Genomic DNA, 19,150 nt, shown 5'->3' on the forward strand with positions numbered 1-19,150 from the left:
ATCTTTCTAGGTTGGCCTAAATGGACATCATAACCGAACAGCACCATAATGTACAGACTCAGTCCATGTGCAATGAAAGAGTTGCACCGTCATCCCATGAAAGAGATTGACTTATCCTAAAGCATCTGCTATACCTCCAAATCAAAAACGTACACAAAATACACAACAAAACGCCTCAAAACAAAACAGCGCTCTACCGTATAAACAATGCGGCTATTTATCCTGCTTCTGACAGTGTGTGTGTAAGAATGGCTGTGGGTGCGTTAAAGACAAAGGCATGGCTGTTTCTTCCCTCTGGGTGAGAACAGCACACACTCCACCAACACACACAAATATGACAGCCTAGCACAGCCTGTTCAATCAGCGAGAGAGAGAGATTTCTATTGTTTTACTTAAAATGATGCCCACTTGAGAAGATACAAAGGACCATAAGGGGGTCGTGCACACGCTCGGCAGCACAGGCCACAGGGTATACACTATAAAGTCTAGAATTGTATTTAAAGGGTTAGTTCACCCAAAAATGACCTGTCAAAATTCTGTCATTAATTACTCACCTTTATGTCGTTCCAAACACCTAAGACTTTCATTCATCATCAGAACACAAAGAAAGATCTTTTTAATTGAATCCGAGTGCTCCATTGACAGCTATATAACAACCACTTTCAAGTCCCAGAAAGGTAGTAAAGACATCATTAAAGTAATCCACGCAACTCAGGTGGTTTAACTTCAATTTTAATGAAGTGACGTAATTTAAAATCAAAAATATAATTTAACACTTTATATTTGCTAAATATAAATCTTCAACACATTCATGAGAGCATCACGGCCAATGCATGTGTTGAAGTGAGAGCAGATGTTGCTGCGAGACATTATTATTACGCACAAATGAGATTAATATTTAATATTATTTTCGGGTGAACTAACCCTTTAGGTTACTGTCGGTGAACGTAATTTTACACTAAGGATGTACAGACAATATCCATTATCAGCTAATACAAGAGATTTTTTTACTTTTTTAGTCAATTTAATTGCTCTTATTTTCCATATTTTTACTATTAGATCACCCTTAATCTTTAAAAAGATTTTAATAACAATGTGAAATGTAATTTTCAGCAAAATGAGTATCCATTTTTCATACTGTACTACTTTAATGTTGTTGTGTCTACATTCAATTATTGTAGCATGTAAAATGGGGATTTTTGTGGATATAGAAATAAGTCATTTATCTGTCATAATTAAACAAAAATTTGTTTTATGAGTGTTTAGGGCTAATAATATCTTTCCTAGTCCCTCAATATTACTTCAATGTGACTGGGCATGCCAAGATCAACACTGAATAGGTGTGTAAATGTGTGTTATAAATGTAAATGTTAATAAATGTATGTTTCTGAAGTCAGAAACGGGCCAGCAATTTCAATAGATGTTTTTTAGACTTTCTGGAGGATGATTTCAGTTAAAGTTCATCTTTTCATAGTACACTGTCCTCAGAAGAACAAGGGCATTTTAATTCATCATGATGAGGACAACCTTTCAAAATAGTTATTTTAGAACTATTTATGTACTATAATAGCATTTTTAATTTGTTTTATATTTGTACTTTTAGTTATTTTGTCTCAATTTTTTCACACTTTTGTCTAGGGGTGACCCCGAATAGTCAAAGATTTGATGCATCGATATGCAAAGCCGGATTCCACCACCAATCTCACAGTCGAATGTTCGAGGATCATACCATTTCGGCAATATGGGGGTGCTCAATATTTTAAAGACGTGGCGCGGTGTATGCCCCCTGAAGGGCGCTGAGCTTTTAAAGCCTTTAGCCTTTAAAACTCGAACACATTGTTTTGTACACACATTGACGGGGGCATTCGGTGCCTGTCCGCGGCGACTCAGGAAGTTTTTTTAAATCCTGCCGCGCCACAGAGTGCCATTTCTAGGCTTCAAGGTATTAAATTTATATAAATTTTCTGTCAAAACGTCAATGCACTGATTTCACCCTGTGCTACAAGATTCACCCATTGTGCAGCTTTTCTGTCATAGGTCGATTCAAAATTGAGCTTGGGCGTGTATATAATGTGCGCATCCGGGAGTGAGATAACTGAGGCGTGGCACTGAGCTTCGTGTCCGGTGTGAGATACCTGAGGTGCGGCGCTGAGCTTCACGTCTGGTGTGAGATACCTGAGGCGCGGCGCTGAGCTTTGCGTCCGGTGTGAGATACTTGAGGTGCGGCGCTGAGCTTCACGTCTGGTGTGAGATACCTGAGGCGCGGCGCTGAGCTTTGCGTCCGGTGTGAGATACCTGAGGTGCGGCGCTGAGCTTTATGTCCGGTGTGAGATACCTGAGGTGCGGCGCTGAGCTTTGCGTCCGGTGTGAGATACCTGAGGCGCGGCGCTGAGCTTCACGTCTGGTGTGAGATACCTGAGGCGCGGCGCTGAGCTTTGCGTCCGGTGTGAGATACCTGAGGCGCGGCGCTGAGCTTTGCGTCCGGTGTGAGATACCTGAGGCGCGGCGCTGAGCTTCACGTCCGGTGTGAGATACCCGAGGTGTGGCGCTGAGCTTCACGTCCGGTGTGAGATACCTGAGGTGCGGCGCTGAGCTTCGCGTCCGGTGTGAGATACCCGAGGTGTGGCGCTGAGCTTCACGTCCGGTGTGAGATACCCGAGGCGCGGCGCTGAGCTTCGCGTCCGGTGTGAGATACCTGAGGTGCGGCGCTGAGCTTCGGGTCTGGTGTGAGATACCTGAGGCGCGGCGCTGAGCTTCGTGTCCGGTGTGAGATACCTGAGGCGCGGTGCTGAGCTTTGCGTCCGGTGTGAGATACCTGAGGTGCGGCGCTGAGCTTTACGTCCGGTGTGAGATACCTGAGGTGCGGCGCTGAGCTTTGCGTCCGGTGTGAGATACCTGAGGCGCGGCGCTGAGCTTTGCGTCCGGTGTGAGATACCTGAGGCGCGGCGCTGAGCTTTGCGTCCGGTGTGAGATACCTGAGGTGCGGCGCTGAGCTTCGCGTCCGGTGTGAGATACCCGAGGTGTGGCGCTGAGCTTCACGTCCGGTGTGAGATACCCGAGGTGTGGCGCTGAGCTTCACGTCCGGTGTGAGATACCCGAGGCGCGGCGCTGAGCTTCGCGTCCGGTGTGAGATACCTGAGGTGCGGCGCTGAGCTTCGGGTCCGGTGTGAGATACCTGAGGCGCGGCGCTGAGCTTCGTGTCCGGTGTGAGATACCTGAGGCGCGGCGCTGAGCTTCGCGTTCGGTGTGAGATACCTGAGGTGCAGTGCTGAGCTTCACGTCCGGTGTGAGATACCCGAGGTGCGGCGCTGAGCTTCACGTCCGGTGTGAGATACCCGAGGTGCGGCGCTGAGCTTCGCGTCCGGTGTGAGATACCCGAGGTGCGGCGCTGAGCTTCGCGTCCGGTGTGAGATACCCGAGGTGCGGCGCTGAGCTTCGCGTCCGGTGTGAGATACCCGAGGTGCGGCGCTGACCTTCACGTCCGGTGTGAGATACCTGAGGAGGCGCTGAGCTTCGCGTCCGGTGTGAGATACCCGAGGTGCGGCGCTGAGCTTCACGTCCGGTGTGAGATACCTGAGGTGCGGCGCTGAGGTGCGGCGCTGAGCTTCGCGTCCGGTGTGAGATACCTGAGGAGGCGCTGAACTTCACGTCCAGTGTGAGATACCTGAGGTGCGGCACTGAACTTCACGTCCGGTGTGAGATACCTGAGGTGCGGCGCTGAACTTCACGTCCGGTGTGAGATACCTGAGGTGCGGCGCTGAACTTCACGTCCGGTGTGAGATACCTGAGGTGCGGCGCTGAGCTTCACATTCGGTGTGCGACTCCCTTTAGGCACAATTGGCTTAAGAACGTGCATGTAAATGCACTCAGTGTTCTTTTCCTCTCTAAGCAGGTATTTTTTTAGGTGCATTTATCCAAATGTTATTTTATATGTTCTATATTTTGATTGTGGTTTTAAAATGTTATAAGAAAACATTTTACAAATTACATTACCTTTTATTTAAACCTAAATAAGAAAGCATTATCAGTTCGTCTGTCAGTTGGCAGGCAGTTTTGATCGCTTTATTAAAAGTTGTTGCTGTGTGCAGTGTGTAAAGGAAATAAATATAGTTTTACCCTCCTGCTGACTAGTGTCGTGCCCCTCCCAACCCATTCACACACACATAGATGATTCGACTATCAGACCATAGAAAGACTCGACAATTCTGATTCGAATGTGTAAATCCATTGTCACTCTTCTTTTTCCAATATATTAATTTTTATTTTAGTTTAGAAATTTTAGTACTTAAAGCCACAATATATCCTTTTTGCCGCTAGAGGTCGCTTCAAAACAAAAGGCGTATCTTGATGACAACTGGATTTTAGGAAGCTTTTTTTATGCAACCGTTTCCCACTTATTCTGGCCAAGCGTTTGCAGTAATTTTTTATCATATTAGATACATTTGAGTGTGTTGAAAGTTATGTTATAATGCTACTCTGTGCATTCGCTCATCGTCTATTATAAGACAGTAAGCTAGATCAATATTAGGCATGGTAAAATGGTAAAATATTAGCCTGGATGCCAGCCGAACTCAGCCCCGTCCAACATTTGAGCTTGGGCAGTTCGGTCTGGACTTGATCCATAGAGGAGTAATTATCCTCGAACAGAAACTGTTCGGACCAATGAAATCATCAGGGCGGGCTTTAGACAATAACGGACAGATGATCAACAGTAACGTAATCATCCACATCATCAAATGCACTTGGTTGAATTTGTTCAAATCCTAAACGGAGAGCTTGTTTGTATGTGCATTCACCTTCACTATTTGTCTCAGAAATTATGATCATGTTGGTGCCCTTAAACTCTCTTTTTTTTTTTTTACAACACCGGCAAAGATAGTTTATTCCAGCGTGCATGCAGCGTTGCTAAGTATTTACAACAAAACCCGCCAACTACTAGGCCAAAACAATAGCTTCTCGGGGGGTTCTCAGGAAAAAAATGCCGTTTGGGGGTAAAATGAGTGTTATTTTGGCACGGTTGCCTGCTAAAATTCACATTCCTGGGTCTATATATATCACATAATTGAGGTCACATCCACCCGTGGACAGGGAAACAGCCCAGGCTCATTGGAAATATGACTCTAACTACATTTTTGCAATACCCGAAATATGTACCTCCTGGTACGTTTACCTGCACTTTTTGGGTGAAACGTCCACCGGAGGCGCTAAGTGGTTATATTTTCTTCATTCCAGATGCGCAACATGACATCATGACTTTGCGTAAACATACACGCGCCAACCTGATCTCACAGAATGAATATTTATAGCCCAATTTTATATTTTGGAGCAACTATATCCACTCCTACCCTAAACCTACCAACTCTCAACAATATAAACCACGTAACAGGCAAATAAATGTACAGTCACATGTTTATTGCAAAAACTGACCAAAATACTGTATAAAAGTATTAACTCATGTTGCATTCCAAGTCTTCTGAAGTCATATCATATCTTCACAGAGTTGACCTTAATGTTTTGGTCGTTGAAATGATGATCGCACTCCTTTGTCAACAGAACACACACGCACACGTTCATTCGTATTACTAATTCAAATGATACACACAAGTTGAATGACGTGATCGGTCACGAGACACACGAGAGCCAATGGCATTTTACAATCAAAGCTGACGTAATGACGCAATTGGTCACGAGACACACGACAGCCAATGCTGTCAAAGCTGACGTGACGTTTCTTCCGGCGGTATTATTAATCTTTAGGCTTGTTCGACTTCCCCTAGCGATGCGCAGACCGATCGGCGGCTGACTTGAAGCAGTGCATGCCGGTTAGAAATTTTGTCCGACTTGAGACAGCGCCGACGGCACGTGACTGTGACGTATGTCAACAAAGTACCGCGAGAGCGATTCGAGAGCAGCCGGCTGATGCAGCCGGTGCAGATTCTCAAGGGTGGCTGCAGGAGGCTGCTCGAGCTCTGATGACGACACAGCTGATCCACGATTGGCCGGATTCTCCGCATGACAGCGACCACGTGTGTTTCGTGTTTATTCTAAAACCTTATATTACACTAATGCTCACAAATCATTTATTTATAACAGTAAAACCTCTTTTCATGTAGTCGCGACGTTATATTGTCATGTTTATCAAACTAAAACTGATAAAAACCGTTGACAACACTTCATTGACAGTGTATGTTTATATGTTGAACTTTAATCTTGTCCAAATAGACGCTTTATTAAACAGTACATAAAGTATTGGATGAAAATATAATTTTAAAAACATCTGTGTATTTGAGAAATGCTGCATTTATTTAACTTCAGCTGTGTAAAGTTTGCAAACGCAGTGCAAGCGTCACCACGAGAAGCAGAAAGTGTCCGACTTCACGTCTCCGTTTGCAGCTCCTCCCCGCCTGCACTCGGCTACTCTCGCCGATCGCATGCATCCAGCCGCAGCCGATGTCGAACACACCTTTTGGCGGATGGACTCGACGTTACTGATCGCTTTTGGGGGTTTTCTTCACACAAATCAAGCGTTTGGCCTCGGGACACTTGGGATATTTGTATTTTCTGAATAAATTATGCATGCAGTCATATCTGCCTGTTATATCCTGTTTTATATAATACACAAATGGGTAGGTTTAGGGAAGGGATTGAGTTACGCGTTCAAAATGTGAATATGTGTGTTTGTCCACAAGGTAAATTTAGATTTATAAACATACTGAATAATTTTTTTGAAAATGTAAAAATGCAGATTGTTTCTTGTGATGTGTAGGTTTAGGGGTAGGGGCAGTGTAGGGGGATAGAATGTAACGGGGTTGATAAACACGCTAAAAAGCGATTATGCGTCTTGATAGCACGCCAAAATGGCATACGAATTGGCGTGTCATACATACGCCATTTCATGAGATCAGTCTGGGAATGGAGAAAAAATATTACCACTTAGCGCCTCCGGTGGACGTTTCACCCAAAAAGTGCAGGTAAACGTACCTGGAGGTACATATTTCAGGTGTTGCAAAAATGTAAGCAGAGTCACATATTTCCAATGAGCCTGGGTTGCATGGAAAACCACAGACTTGGCAACACAGTCCAGTTGAGTTCTGTTGACATTTGAACACTAACGTAATGCGTCGCGCCGTTGCTCTGATTGGTTCTAGGTCTATCCAATTGATGTTTTTCCTGGTTCGGTTGAAACGCTCTCCATAATTATAGCCCAATGGAGCAGTATAAGACTCATATTCTGACTAGAATTGAGTATGACCACGTCAGGCTAGGTACTCGTGGTAAATCAAGAAAATTAGATTTCAACAATAAGACTAACTGTGTTGAGCTATATAACAATGATTAGTTTTCTGTCGATGAATGTATCCAAACAGTTGCTCACCTGTCTAATAAAACACATAAAATATTAATGCGTCTTCTGTGTTTCCATGGTTTCTACAAAATAAAATCAGAACTCAAGGGTATGATGTTATTGATAGGTGACACAGTCGGTGTCCCAGTTAAAATAGCTAATTTCTATGGATTTAAACATTCTTAGAAACATTTGGGATAATGAAATGTCAACAAAATATAAAAATTGCTATATTGTTTTTTTTAAATAATTTTTTTATATAATCAAATATTCACATTTTATTTTAATTTTATTTTTAATAGTTTTAAAACTCTTGTTTTAACAATTGTTTTTTTTTTTTTTTTTTACTTTCCCACACATTAAAAACTCAACATACTAACTTCACATGACTCTTTTCTACTTTTGCTGTTTAAATGCGGTTGCCATTTCGGTATCTCGCTGTATTCATTTACCTTTGGTTCTTCAGTCCAGCAGGACTCAACCAGTCAGAATGTGTCAGCTCTGAACGTAAGGATTATGGCAGCTACAGTAATCTAATTTTAAGCCCTTTTAAATCTATTAAATCTGCCATAACACACAACAATCACACAGCCTTCAGACAATTTTATGACCCATTTTGCAGTGTGTAAATTTGTGTCATTCAACACAAATTAAATCATCATCTTCACTGAAACAATTAAACATCAGAGGGAAATCAACAGCTTGAACGCGCATTGAAAACAACCGTTTGCAGATCTGCGTTTCAGCCCACCACAAACACTTCAGTAATAGCTTGAGGCTGACAACACATTATCTTTAGAGATCATAAATTTAGAGGTTCTACTCAAAGAAACTCTCAACACAGACACATACGCTCATTTAACCAAAAGACAGACTCTCAACACCAAAATAAGCAAAAGAGATGAAGCATGACGAACACAAAGGCCAGGCGCATGCATGTTTCATAATTTAAAAAAAATACAAAACCAATAATCACTGTTTTAGTATTAATTTAGTATTTTTGTGCATTTTGTTTAGGGATGCACCTAAGCATAAGAATATTTTGGCCAATACCAATATCCGAGAATTCTTCATATTTGAAAGCTGATAACCGATATATTGGATGATAAATCTAAATTCATATAATTAATTTCATATAATTTTTTGGAAATTAAAAGTCTCACAGTCACCATTAAATGTCCCGAGCAAACAATTCAAATGTTTTCATTATAATAGTATGTATAGCCTATATGACAGACTTGCACTGCGCCTGTGGCAGTGGCCGTGTATTTTCCTATTTGAAGTGATTTCAATCATATCAATCACAAGCAATTCAAATCCACTGTGGCGAATAATGCGCATCTGAAGTGTCTCATCTGAAGGAAATAATCCATTATTTATCAGCTTTAATATATCTGACAAATTTCCTAATCGGGCCAATAGCATTAACATTAAAAATTTACATATATCAGATGATACTGATACCAATATATGCACCCCTCATTTTTTTATATTTCTATTTAATTTAGTTTTTATTTCAGTTTTTATAATTTAGGTTTTTTACTTTTTAAATTTTAATCCAATATTATAATTTTTAAACATTTAGTTTTAGTTAACAATAACAGAACTGAAATGAATCAAATATTCACCAGAAAGGTGGGAAAACATTTCAGAGTGCCTCTAAAATAAAATTCATAATAAGAAAACCAGTCCTAGATTAGAAACACGCCCACAACATCAGACTTAGCCAATCAGACAGTATCTCTAAACAAGGCCACACCCACTGCAGAGGAAGCCCACAGGGGAAAATCCTCAAAAAAAAAAGCTCAGAAGACCAGCTGCTGTAGCTCATTAAACACAGAACTAAATGTCATTTTTATGACAGGGATGTATGAGTGTGTCTCACTCTGATAAGATGAGTCATTTCTCTCCTATTCTACTCTCAGCTTTAATGATGTGCGCAGAACAGACATTTAAATTAACACATAATTAACTGCAGGATTTCTGCGGTCAAATGTTGTGCTCCTCACACACATACAGCGAGCAGACAAAGGGCCAGAGGGGAAATGTGTCTGTGGTACAGTTGTGAATCTTTTATTATGATCAAGAATTCATAAGGAACATCTCTCTCTTTATTCCACATCCTGCTCTCCATCATTTGCTCCAGTTCAAGCTGACTTAAAGGGGTAGTTCCTTCGAAAATGAAAATTCTGCAATTTATCAGGCCCATTAGATTAAAACCTATATGTATCAAAAATCAAGCCCTCTAGTGAAGGCTCTGGTGTGGCTTTCTATTGTGTCACCTTTAATATTATGGTGGTTAACTCTAATACTCACATTTTACTGTAAAATGCAGATTTTGTTAATTCAAGTACTGATATATGATCATTATATAAATAATAAAATATACTTGAATACTTGAATACCTAAACATGGTATTTTAACATTTTTTCAACAAAGAATTTCTAGCAACCACTTTTCTACTGTAATTTCTACTGTAATTTTTAATACAGTGAAGGGCTGTCAAGCTACAAAATTACAAAAAAGCACCATGACAGAAATCAAATCTATATTGTGTGATAAGTCGATTTTCACTGAGATGTTGTCGTCTGATGCAGGACCCAGTGAGATGAACTCAAGAACTGAATCAATCCAAATGGTGAACAAACAAAACACTGGATTTGTGATTTCACTCAATCAAATGATTCATTGAAAAGACATGATTTGTTTAGTGAATAATGACTTTCGTTTTGAATTGCTGCACACACAAAGCTGTACCGCATGGCTTAAGAAGACTTTCAATCTTCACAGAGATTTATAGCCTACGACATTATCTTTTGAAGCACCTTTAAAGCTCCAGTCCCTCTTTATAATTTCTCCTGGAAATGATGGGGGTGAGTAGGCCTAAATAATGACGGCATTTTCCTTTTAGTCTTTAAGGTCATTCGCGGACACCACCCATATTTTATCATAACAATTATGAGACAGAAACAAAAACCTGCATGCCAGCACACACACAGCAAGAGCGCGTGGAGGTACTTTGATGACTCATGACAGACAATAAGAGAAACAGCTGTCTCTGAACCTCTGGGTCAGAACATTATGTTCTAGTGGCAGTGTATCTAGTAGATTCGCCGGGGTAATGGGCAAAAAAAAACGGTCAGCTCGACCCCTCCGGCGAAACCGCGCGTGCCACCTCACCCGAGCGCGGCGCGAGTGAAACCCTGACGTCACAATGGCCAAAGAGTTTTGTTTGTGTTCGCAGACACAGCAGAACTGTCAAACCCCTCCAGGCTCAGGACAATCATACAAATTAATAAGAAGAATAGTATTAAATATCAGTAACAATATTAATAATAATACGAGGTTAAATAAAACGAAATAAGACTACTGATTAAAGCTCGACCGGGTCACATTTTGACATTTAGACTACGGTGAATGACAGAAAAACGTTACTAAACCAGCAGAACATCACTGGATTTGTGCCACCATGATCCGATGCTGACATCGGTCCAATTAGACACGCTCGATCAGTGCAGCACAATGACAGACTAACTAGTTCACACACCCTTTCTATGTCTAAACACAGACACACACCACTCCCTGCCGCCGTGCACCTGCCTGCCGGCTGACAAACAGCCCACCTGGGCGTCCGATCACCCATGACTCTCTCACCTGGGGATGCAGTTGGGAGACGAGCCGTCTATCTCCCAAGTGGCGAAGAGGTTCATAGGAACCGGTCTGTTCAGCGCCCCGCTGCCGGGGAAGCTTAACCGGCCACTTCTCTCCGCCATGCTCGCTGCTGGTGTCCCGTTCACCTCCACCCGACGCAGTGAGCAAACTTCTCCCTCTGGATCGCGCTGGGTCTTAATCCCCGCTCCGCTCAAACGGGTGTTAATCCGCTGCTCTACGGAGACGAGTTACCGTTCACGGGTGGCGCAGCGATTCGCGTGCGGTGTATGCGTGCAACTTCATGCCGCTGTGGTTCGGAATTTCCACACCGTGCACCGAGCGCTCGCGACAAGAAACTGCAGCAGCAGTCACTCGCCGCAGGAAGTCACGTGACCCCGCGTTGTACCAGCGACTGGCGCATCTGCGCTCTTGCACTCTCGGGATGGTCAGTAAATAACGGGACAACTGTAGACAAAGTAGCCTACTTATACACAAACAGTCACATCATGACGGTGGGGTATGGTTGAAGTAGCGTAGGCTACATTATTAGAGCTTCAAATACTGGATAATTTGATTTAAGCATAACTCTTTTGGAGCATGTGAAATCTGATATTCTGAAACATGAATATACAACCACGGAACATTTACTGCATCTACTGCGTGTAAATTGGTCGAGATAAAAAAAAACTAATACAATTACATTAATGCATGTTAAAATCGTAATAAATCTTTTTTTTAATTGAGGCCCTACTACTATATTAATTATATTATTGTTGGATAAATATAAATATGTCAACATGGACATGTCATCCTGGACCACAACCAGTCATAAGGGTCAATATCAATGGAATTTATTTACTTATTTATTCAGCTTTCAGATTATGTATCAATATATATTCCATTCCATTGATGTAGGGTTTGTTAGGATCAGTGTTGGGTAACTTACTCTAAAAAAGTAATTAATTAGGCCTACAAGTTACTAATTACATCTTCAATAGTGTAATTAGATTACTGTACAATATACTCTCTCCAAAAAGTTTTTAATTACTTATTACTAATTACTTTCCAAATCCTATATCAACCACGAGTTAAGCGATTCAAGGATAGATATTAAAAAGCTCTTTAAATTAATTTAAATAAATAGATTACATCCATTATTCTTATTAACTGAGCAAATTACTAACGAAGGATACATAAAAATATGCATTTTATAGTTAGACTATTTGAATGTTAATTCCACTATATAATTGTTCTACAGTCTTTACGTGTTTAGTTCAATTACTTGTGAAATAACTGTAATTAAATTACACAAAAAAATAAGAGTAATCCCTTACTTTTCTTTTTCAAGGGAAAAGTAATTAAATTACTTAGTAACTATAGTTACTAGTTACTTAGGATAGGACAGTATATGACTGAGATACAACTATTTGAAAATCTGGAATCTATAAGAACATGATCTTGACTTAATATCCTAATGATTTTTGACATAAAAGAAGAAATCTATAATTTTGACCCATAGCCTGCTACAATGTAGCCTATTATTGGCTATTGCCACACATATACCCGTGCGACTTATGACTGGTTTTGTGGTCCAGGGTCACATATGAAGTAAAAAGTGCTACTCCGGTATCTTTTACATCATTTTCCGTTGTATTATAATAACATTCTATAATGGAAATCAGAGTTAGGATAACGCATTACAAGTAATATAAGTTTTGTATGTAATCAGATTACTAGTAAAGTAACACATTACTTGTATTCAAAATGTCTCAAGTTACATGTTGAGAGAAATTGGGATGAGACGCAGAGGCGTTGTGTGAACATGATGGCTATTAGTTCTTAATGTGAACGTTCATTTACTCATGTCACTTCCACAAAAAAGGTTCAGTATTGCTCAAAATGAATAAAAACTCAGAAATGCAAACTCAGAAAACAATAATTATAATGTTACACAATTATACTTTATGTGTAATCTCACTTTAACCAATGTCTTTGCTGTTCACCTTTGACGATCCCATTCAACCATACTAAGAAAACTATAGATAACATTACATTAATATACATTAATAAACAATACATTACATTTGTGTTTATTTGTTTTTATTGCTGAAGTAAGTGTGTTGAACTTCTTCTGCATCTATTCTTCTGCAACTCAGAATGGCAGCACAGTGTGAAGTATTGACGCACTGGCGTGAATTTGCATTTCCTTTAGCCACTTCCTTTATTCATTTCACTTTTGGTATGAAAGGGCCTTTGCATTTAGCAAATAGAACTTTTTTTTATTTATTGAAATACAAGCAATCAAAACCTGCCCAGGTGAGAAAAATAACGCAAACAAACGTAAAACATAACACATTACTTACCATAAAAAGTAACAAAGTAACACAATAGTTAGGTTACTTTTTAGGCATAACACAATATTGTAATGCATTAGTCACTTGTCCCAACACTGATGACAAGTTCAATTATAACAATATTTCACCAAAAACATACTTATTATTAGAAGTAATTTGATCAGATTTTGGCAATCAGATCTGATCCAGAAAAAAAGGATACTGACATCATATTTGATTATCTAGTTGCAGGATCAACCCTTCAGTATGTGCTTTTTATTGGGATAGGTGGATGGATGCATGGATGGACATAAGTAAGTAGGCTAAGGATGGACAGGGGCTCGGAAGGACATACAGACAGATACACACACACACACACACACACATATATATATATATATATATATATATATATATATATATATATATATATATATATATATATATATATATATATATGTATGTATGTATGTATGTATGTATGTATGTATGTATGTATGTATGTATTTATTTATTTATTTATTTATTTTTACGACTGGGCCCTGGTGTCCGAGGTGTGGAGCGTCAAACTCACATGCTGCTATTTCTGGTTTTATCTCTAAGATAATTTTCGCACAAGCATTACTGAATGTGATGTTTTTTGTAAACTGTGCAGTGACTCAGTATCATGATGACAACGGTAAAGCGGCTCTAGGCCTACTGCAGCAGAATTTACACATAACCCTCATTCAAAGCTAACAAATATAACTCCATTCTTTTGCTTCCTCCTAAGAACTGGCATTTCCTTCAGGAAATGCAAATCTAGTTTTAATAATAGCGTAGCCTACTGCTTTTATTATTTAGTATTTTATGCATTTTAAACATCTTTATGCTGTTTTGCGCTGCCTCTATAAAATGCTGCATGAGAGAAAAATGACAAGCGGTTTCAGCTGTGTCCAGTAATAAACTCTTCACCCGTGCTTCTCAAACTAGTGTTCTCTATGTATTCTCGTCACACGACACAACTCGCTCTCAGCGCACGTATGTTGTTTGTTTGTAGTTTGATGTTATCTGTTTGTCCTTGAGAACGAGAGCGTCGCAGTGCACAGAGGACACCAGTTTTACGAGCTAAAAGACAAACACATTGGCAGAGGGAGGGAGTTCTGTCCTCGGACACTGCAGGAGATACAATATCGCCTCTCATTCATATTTCTCAATCGGTGGTTGCCAGGATCCTCAAGCAACAAAGATCAATTTACAAAATTCAGGTTTCAAGTGTACGCCTCATATCGTATTGTCTGAATCAATAAACCCAGTTTCTGTGCTGTGCACATGTTAAGGCCTTAGCTGGGGAACGGTATTGACTCAGAAAAAAATGCGGTTGTTTTTATAATCAGTTAAATAAACTATAAAATATTCAGTTTGACAACACTAGGAAAGGTAATCTTGTTTTGATAGGAAGCAAAACTCTAAAAATCAATTGATCTCTTCTAGTCACTAAACCAAACATATTTCGAACACATGGCCATGTAAAGATCACGACTTCCTGCAGGCTGTAGCAGCACCACCACCTAGTGGACTGAGCTGAAAATCTGCAGCTTCACTTTCAACAATTAGTGATTAACAGCACATCTTCCATCCAATTCAGAGATGAAGTTTATTCATTATAAAACAGATTAGTTAAAATTAGAATATTAAGCTTTAGTGTTTCTAACAATGCAGAGGCTTTCTAATCATGTGAGGGCATTAGGAAAACACACCAATGTTCTCTGCCAAATACCAATATACTTTATTCCAGAGTGTATATACAAGCATAACCTTCTGCTGAACCATAAAGACTCAAAAAAAAATTAACAGGCGAGTTTGAGAATCAAACCCTACATACATTTAAGTTCTCTACAGAAGTACTCCAGGACTGATATTGATCAAATAAAAATAGAAAACAAAATGAGACATTTGTGAAAAATATCTAGTCTTAACCCATTCCTTTACCATTTAAACCCACCCAGCTCATTACCATAAGAAATAAATCAAAACATCTTCATACACACATTCATCCATTCAACTCAGTCAGTAATTTACACTAAAGTAGCACAAATGACATATGCCACATTAATAAGTGAAAAAGCTCAGTCTCTCGTTCGCGCACACACACAAACACGCATTCAGTTATTTTCAGTGCTGACTCTCTGCAGAGGCAGATCGGGAGCGGCTCTGTTTTCTTGGAGGAGATGGAGAGCGTGAAGGAGAGCGGTTGCTGGTAGTCTTCTCTGGTGTGCGACTGACTGAGCGGCTGCGAGAGCGCTTGCTTCCACGCTCAGGGCTGCGACTCCGACTGGGTGAACGAGAACGGGAGCTGCTCCTGCTGCGGGAACGGCTCCTGCTACGACTGGGGGGAGAAGAAAAACAGGTTAAGATTTTGTCAACGTGAATTTTGCAGAGTGAAGTCAAGTGCAATCAATGGTTACATACTTCCTCTTGCGATCCTCATAAAGCTTGAGTTTGCGCCCATTCAGATCTGTTCCATCCAGCTTCTCAATGGCATTCTTCATATCACTGTGTGAAGCAAACTCCACCACCCTGTAAAACAAATCAGGATGTTACTAGGTTACAATCATGTGACTGTAAAAAGTCTTATTTGTATATGCACTAGATCTTACCCTTCATTCTTATTGGTCCTGTGTGCATCCACAAAGGTCACTTCTCCCACCTTCCTCATCAAGTCCTTCAGATCCTGCAGGAAAGTAAAAAGTACTTAAATGACACATCTTCAAGAGAAAGTGAAAAGCACTGAGTCACACTGCAGTTTAGCACCCACATTAAATACACACTGCAGTCTGCAGCATCTGCTCTAAATTGTGCACTGGAGAACCTGTAGAAAACTCCCTCAACAGATGTCATCTTACCTGTGGATTTGTCCCAGTTATAAAACTACGAGCGTTCTCGGCAACACGAGTCTTTTAGATTGTGTGAAACAGCAGGAAGCAAAGCCCTCAGATGGAGACACGCCTGAATAACTAGTTCCTGAGAACAGGTTCTTCTCATGTTAAATAGTTTTTTTTTTGTTTTTTTGCAAGTCTCAACTTCCTACCGGAGATCTGTAGCATCTTTCTCCATTTACAACTAACTCCAGATTTAAAGTGACAGAACCCTCTTTACCGTGTAACTATCCAGTGTGATGAGCTACTTACCGTTCTTAACCACAGAAGGCATTAGCAAAGAGCCACTTGTCCAAATAGCAAACGGAAGCAATGAAGCGTTAAAACGACCTCGGACTCGACCCATCCGGCCTCCGTAAGAACGGACCCCACCAGAGAGAGAGAGGATGGGGGAGGGGCCAAAACCCTGCACCCCTCCCCGCTTCAGCACCAACAGAATAAGACCCAAACAGCAGATCGGGGGGGATGGAGCAGATCTGACATCACAGACCCTCCAGAGAGCGGCTACCCAGCTCCTCTAAGGCTATCCTGTGCTACGGCTCTGTCTGGCGCTACGGACCCAGCCAAGACTTAGACCGGCAGACACTGCGTGTCGGGTGAGGCACCAGAGGGACACTATTCAGAACACAACCAGGGGAGGGCGCTATGCACCTCGGAGGCTGTGCATGCAACTCCAATTAAAGAATACCAGAGCACAGCTGTTAAAGAAAAGGTTTGAAAAACATGGGTCTGGGTTAGAGAACCTTTCAGCATTCAAATCATCATTTTTTTTTTCTTTACTTATGCAAGGTTTGGCTGAGGTGAAGAGGATATTCTACTTCCAGTTAAACAGTAACAAAGATAACTAATAGTTTGTGTGCTTGTACTGATGTCAAAGGCAAGAGAAATGCAGGGATGATGAAACGCTACAACACCAGGCTGCTACGCCACTCCGCTGCTACTGCTCGGGATGCTCACCTGCCAGCTGATGCGAGAGGAGAGATTCTCCACAATGATTCTGTGCTCCGTGCGCACTGGTGGTCCATACCTAAAAAAGAGGGGGCAGAGGTTAACTCATTTGACTAAACTATCAGAACAAATATTACTCTCAAAATGCTGGCATACCTGGAACCCCCATTGCGGGACTGACGATACCCTCCAAAGCGTGGTGAGAAACGTCCTCCCATTCCTGGGCCACCACCTCTTCCTCTGCGAGAGCGGGCATGCTCAATGGTCACCCTGAGGTTTAAAAAAAAAAAAACATTTAAGTACATGGCAATTAAGTGGAAGCAACTTTTTTTTCTATATAGCAAATAACATGAAAACTGAAAAATTAAGGCCAGGAACTGTTCTATGCATTGGTTGTGGATTGGATTGAGATGTGGACTTTGCACAGATAAACATGAGCTTGCAGGGGCAGAGTTCAAGCTGACTAAATTGGAGAAGCCTGGCATACATGACCAGAGAAGTTTGCCATTTTCACTGGAACTTTGTTATTGATTAAATATTATGACGTAAATCTTATTTTAATTAATAAACCAACCACATTAAAGTCTAACATGTAGATCTAGCTTCATGGATTCATTCTCACCTCTCGCTGCACAGCTCCTTTCCATTCAGCTCATACACTGCATCATCTGCGTCCCTGTGGTCGTCAAACTCCTGTGAAAATCAGACGGTAGGGGGCAGTGAGACGCGTTTCACAACCACCTCACACAAGACCCCCAAGAGTGCGTCGATACTCACCACAAAGCCAAACCCATTCTTCAGGTTAATCTCCCTGATACGTCCGTAACCTTTAAAGAACTTCTCCACGTCTCTTTCCCGAGCATGAGGGCTCAGACGGCCGATAAACACGCGACATCCACTCATTGTGATGAACGATTCAAGATAATCTGAGCACAGAGCGTGAAACGACAGTTGATCAACAATCTGGCAACACGTAACGCTACTTGAAACTGCAGGAAAAGGCATCTGTGCGTCGCCCTGCTGGCCACACACGGTATAAACACGCTAATCATTTATACAACTCCACGTATCATTAATAAACACCTAAAGGCACAACCGATTCGTAAAAGGAGAAGGGTTTCTGTAATACTATGATTTTCTGCAAATGAAAAACAAAAAATTGTTTCTAAGACGATTTATCTAACGTTACCAGTTATACCAATAGATTACAATATACACAACTAGAGTGCAAAATACACAACCCAAACCAGTGCTGCTATAAATAGCTAATTACTAAAAACCAGATGCAAACGTTTCTCAATTTGGAAAATAAACCATGACTAATTTGGCGAACATGGATCTGCCGCGCGGTCAAGGCCTAGCCAGCATGCGCAGATATATTTGCTCGATGTTAAGCCGTAAAAACGGACAAAATACCACTAAAACGAATTCCATCAGCATTAAGAAATAACAAACAAAACGATTTGCTAACAATATATCTAAAACATAAAGTATTTTAAGAATTAGACTTCGTCCTCTCACCTCTGCTTACAGGACAAAATGGCGTTGGCCTCGAGACTGAGGATAGCGGCCGCGCGCAGAAGCATTTATATGCGTGTTCGCGCGCGCGGGGGGTGGGACGTGAGTTTCGTGCATGCGCACGCAAACACATTGAAAATGGCCATTTCACGATTTCGTACTTATACCAGTTATATATTTTAATCAAATAACGTTATATGTAGATATATATGTGGATATGTATTTGTTAGACTTAATAGTTTTAGAATTTGAACAGTTGGAGCCAGATACAGTCTGTAAGTTTCAAAAATAGGCTACTCAAGAATGACATCACATGACCTGATTATACTGCTGAACATATCAAGGGTCACACGAGAACAATGACTCTTGAGTATGAAATAATTTATTTAATGTTTAAAAATATTCAAAAAGACCATGCCCCGTCTCCTCCATGACAG

The 19,150-nt window shown here is 40.9% G+C and overlaps 2 protein-coding genes across 8 annotated transcripts in view; both read right to left on the reverse strand.

The window, feature by feature from the left end:
• pacs2 (phosphofurin acidic cluster sorting protein 2) overlaps nt 1-11,435 on the reverse strand; it is a 57,743-nt gene extending 46,308 nt beyond the window's left edge. For 3 of the 6 annotated variants that reach the window (XM_067422071.1, XM_067422073.1, XM_067422070.1), the window contains exon 1: nt 11,000-11,434. In XM_067422071.1, the coding sequence (XP_067278172.1) occupies nt 11,000-11,118 (119 nt within the window). In that variant the 5' untranslated portion in view covers nt 11,119-11,434. Of the gene's footprint in view, nt 1-10,999 lie in introns of all 6 variants that reach the window. The other 3 variants (XM_067422074.1, XM_067422072.1, XM_067422075.1) reach the window with 2 other exon arrangements.
• Nucleotides 11,436-15,073: 3,638 nt separating this feature from the next.
• On the reverse strand, nt 15,074-18,843 carry srsf5a (serine and arginine rich splicing factor 5a). Of its 2 annotated transcripts, XM_067422350.1 has the most exons (8): nt 18,717-18,843; nt 17,973-18,121; nt 17,818-17,888; nt 17,352-17,465; nt 17,205-17,274; nt 15,969-16,042; nt 15,781-15,888; nt 15,074-15,697 (listed from the first exon to the last, which is right to left on the reverse strand). In XM_067422350.1, exons 2-8 carry the CDS (start codon nt 18,096-18,098, stop codon nt 15,484-15,486), a joined length of 777 nt encoding a protein of 258 aa, XP_067278451.1. In that variant the 5' UTR covers nt 18,099-18,121; nt 18,717-18,843; the 3' UTR covers nt 15,074-15,483. The 2 variants fall into 2 exon arrangements, with proteins under 2 accessions (XP_067278451.1, XP_067278452.1); XM_067422351.1 differs by lacking the exons at nt 15,074-15,697; nt 15,781-15,888; nt 15,969-16,042 and adding an exon at nt 16,417-16,945.
• Between the last annotated feature and the right edge of the window lie 307 nt (nt 18,844-19,150).

Source organism: Pseudorasbora parva, chromosome 17 (assembly GCF_024679245.1).
Source record: "Pseudorasbora parva isolate DD20220531a chromosome 17, ASM2467924v1, whole genome shotgun sequence".
NCBI classification, from domain to species: domain Eukaryota; kingdom Metazoa; phylum Chordata; class Actinopteri; order Cypriniformes; family Gobionidae; genus Pseudorasbora; species Pseudorasbora parva.

What these genes read in the sequence shown, in the direction of transcription:
- srsf5a (XM_067422350.1), bottom strand. Translation starts at nt 18,098, where the DNA reads ATGAGTGGATGTCGCGTGTTTATCGGCCGTCTGAGCCCTCATGCTCGG. An exon ending in CCTCTCGCATCAGCTGGCAG is followed by an intron (nt 16,043 to 17,204) that starts GTGAGCATCCCG and finishes ACTTTCCTGCAG; the next exon opens with GATCTGAAGGACTTGATGAG. An exon ending in TATGAGGATCGCAAGAGGAA is followed by an intron (nt 15,698 to 15,780) that starts GTATGTAACCAT and finishes TTCTCCCCCCAG; the next exon opens with TCGTAGCAGGAGCCGTTCCC.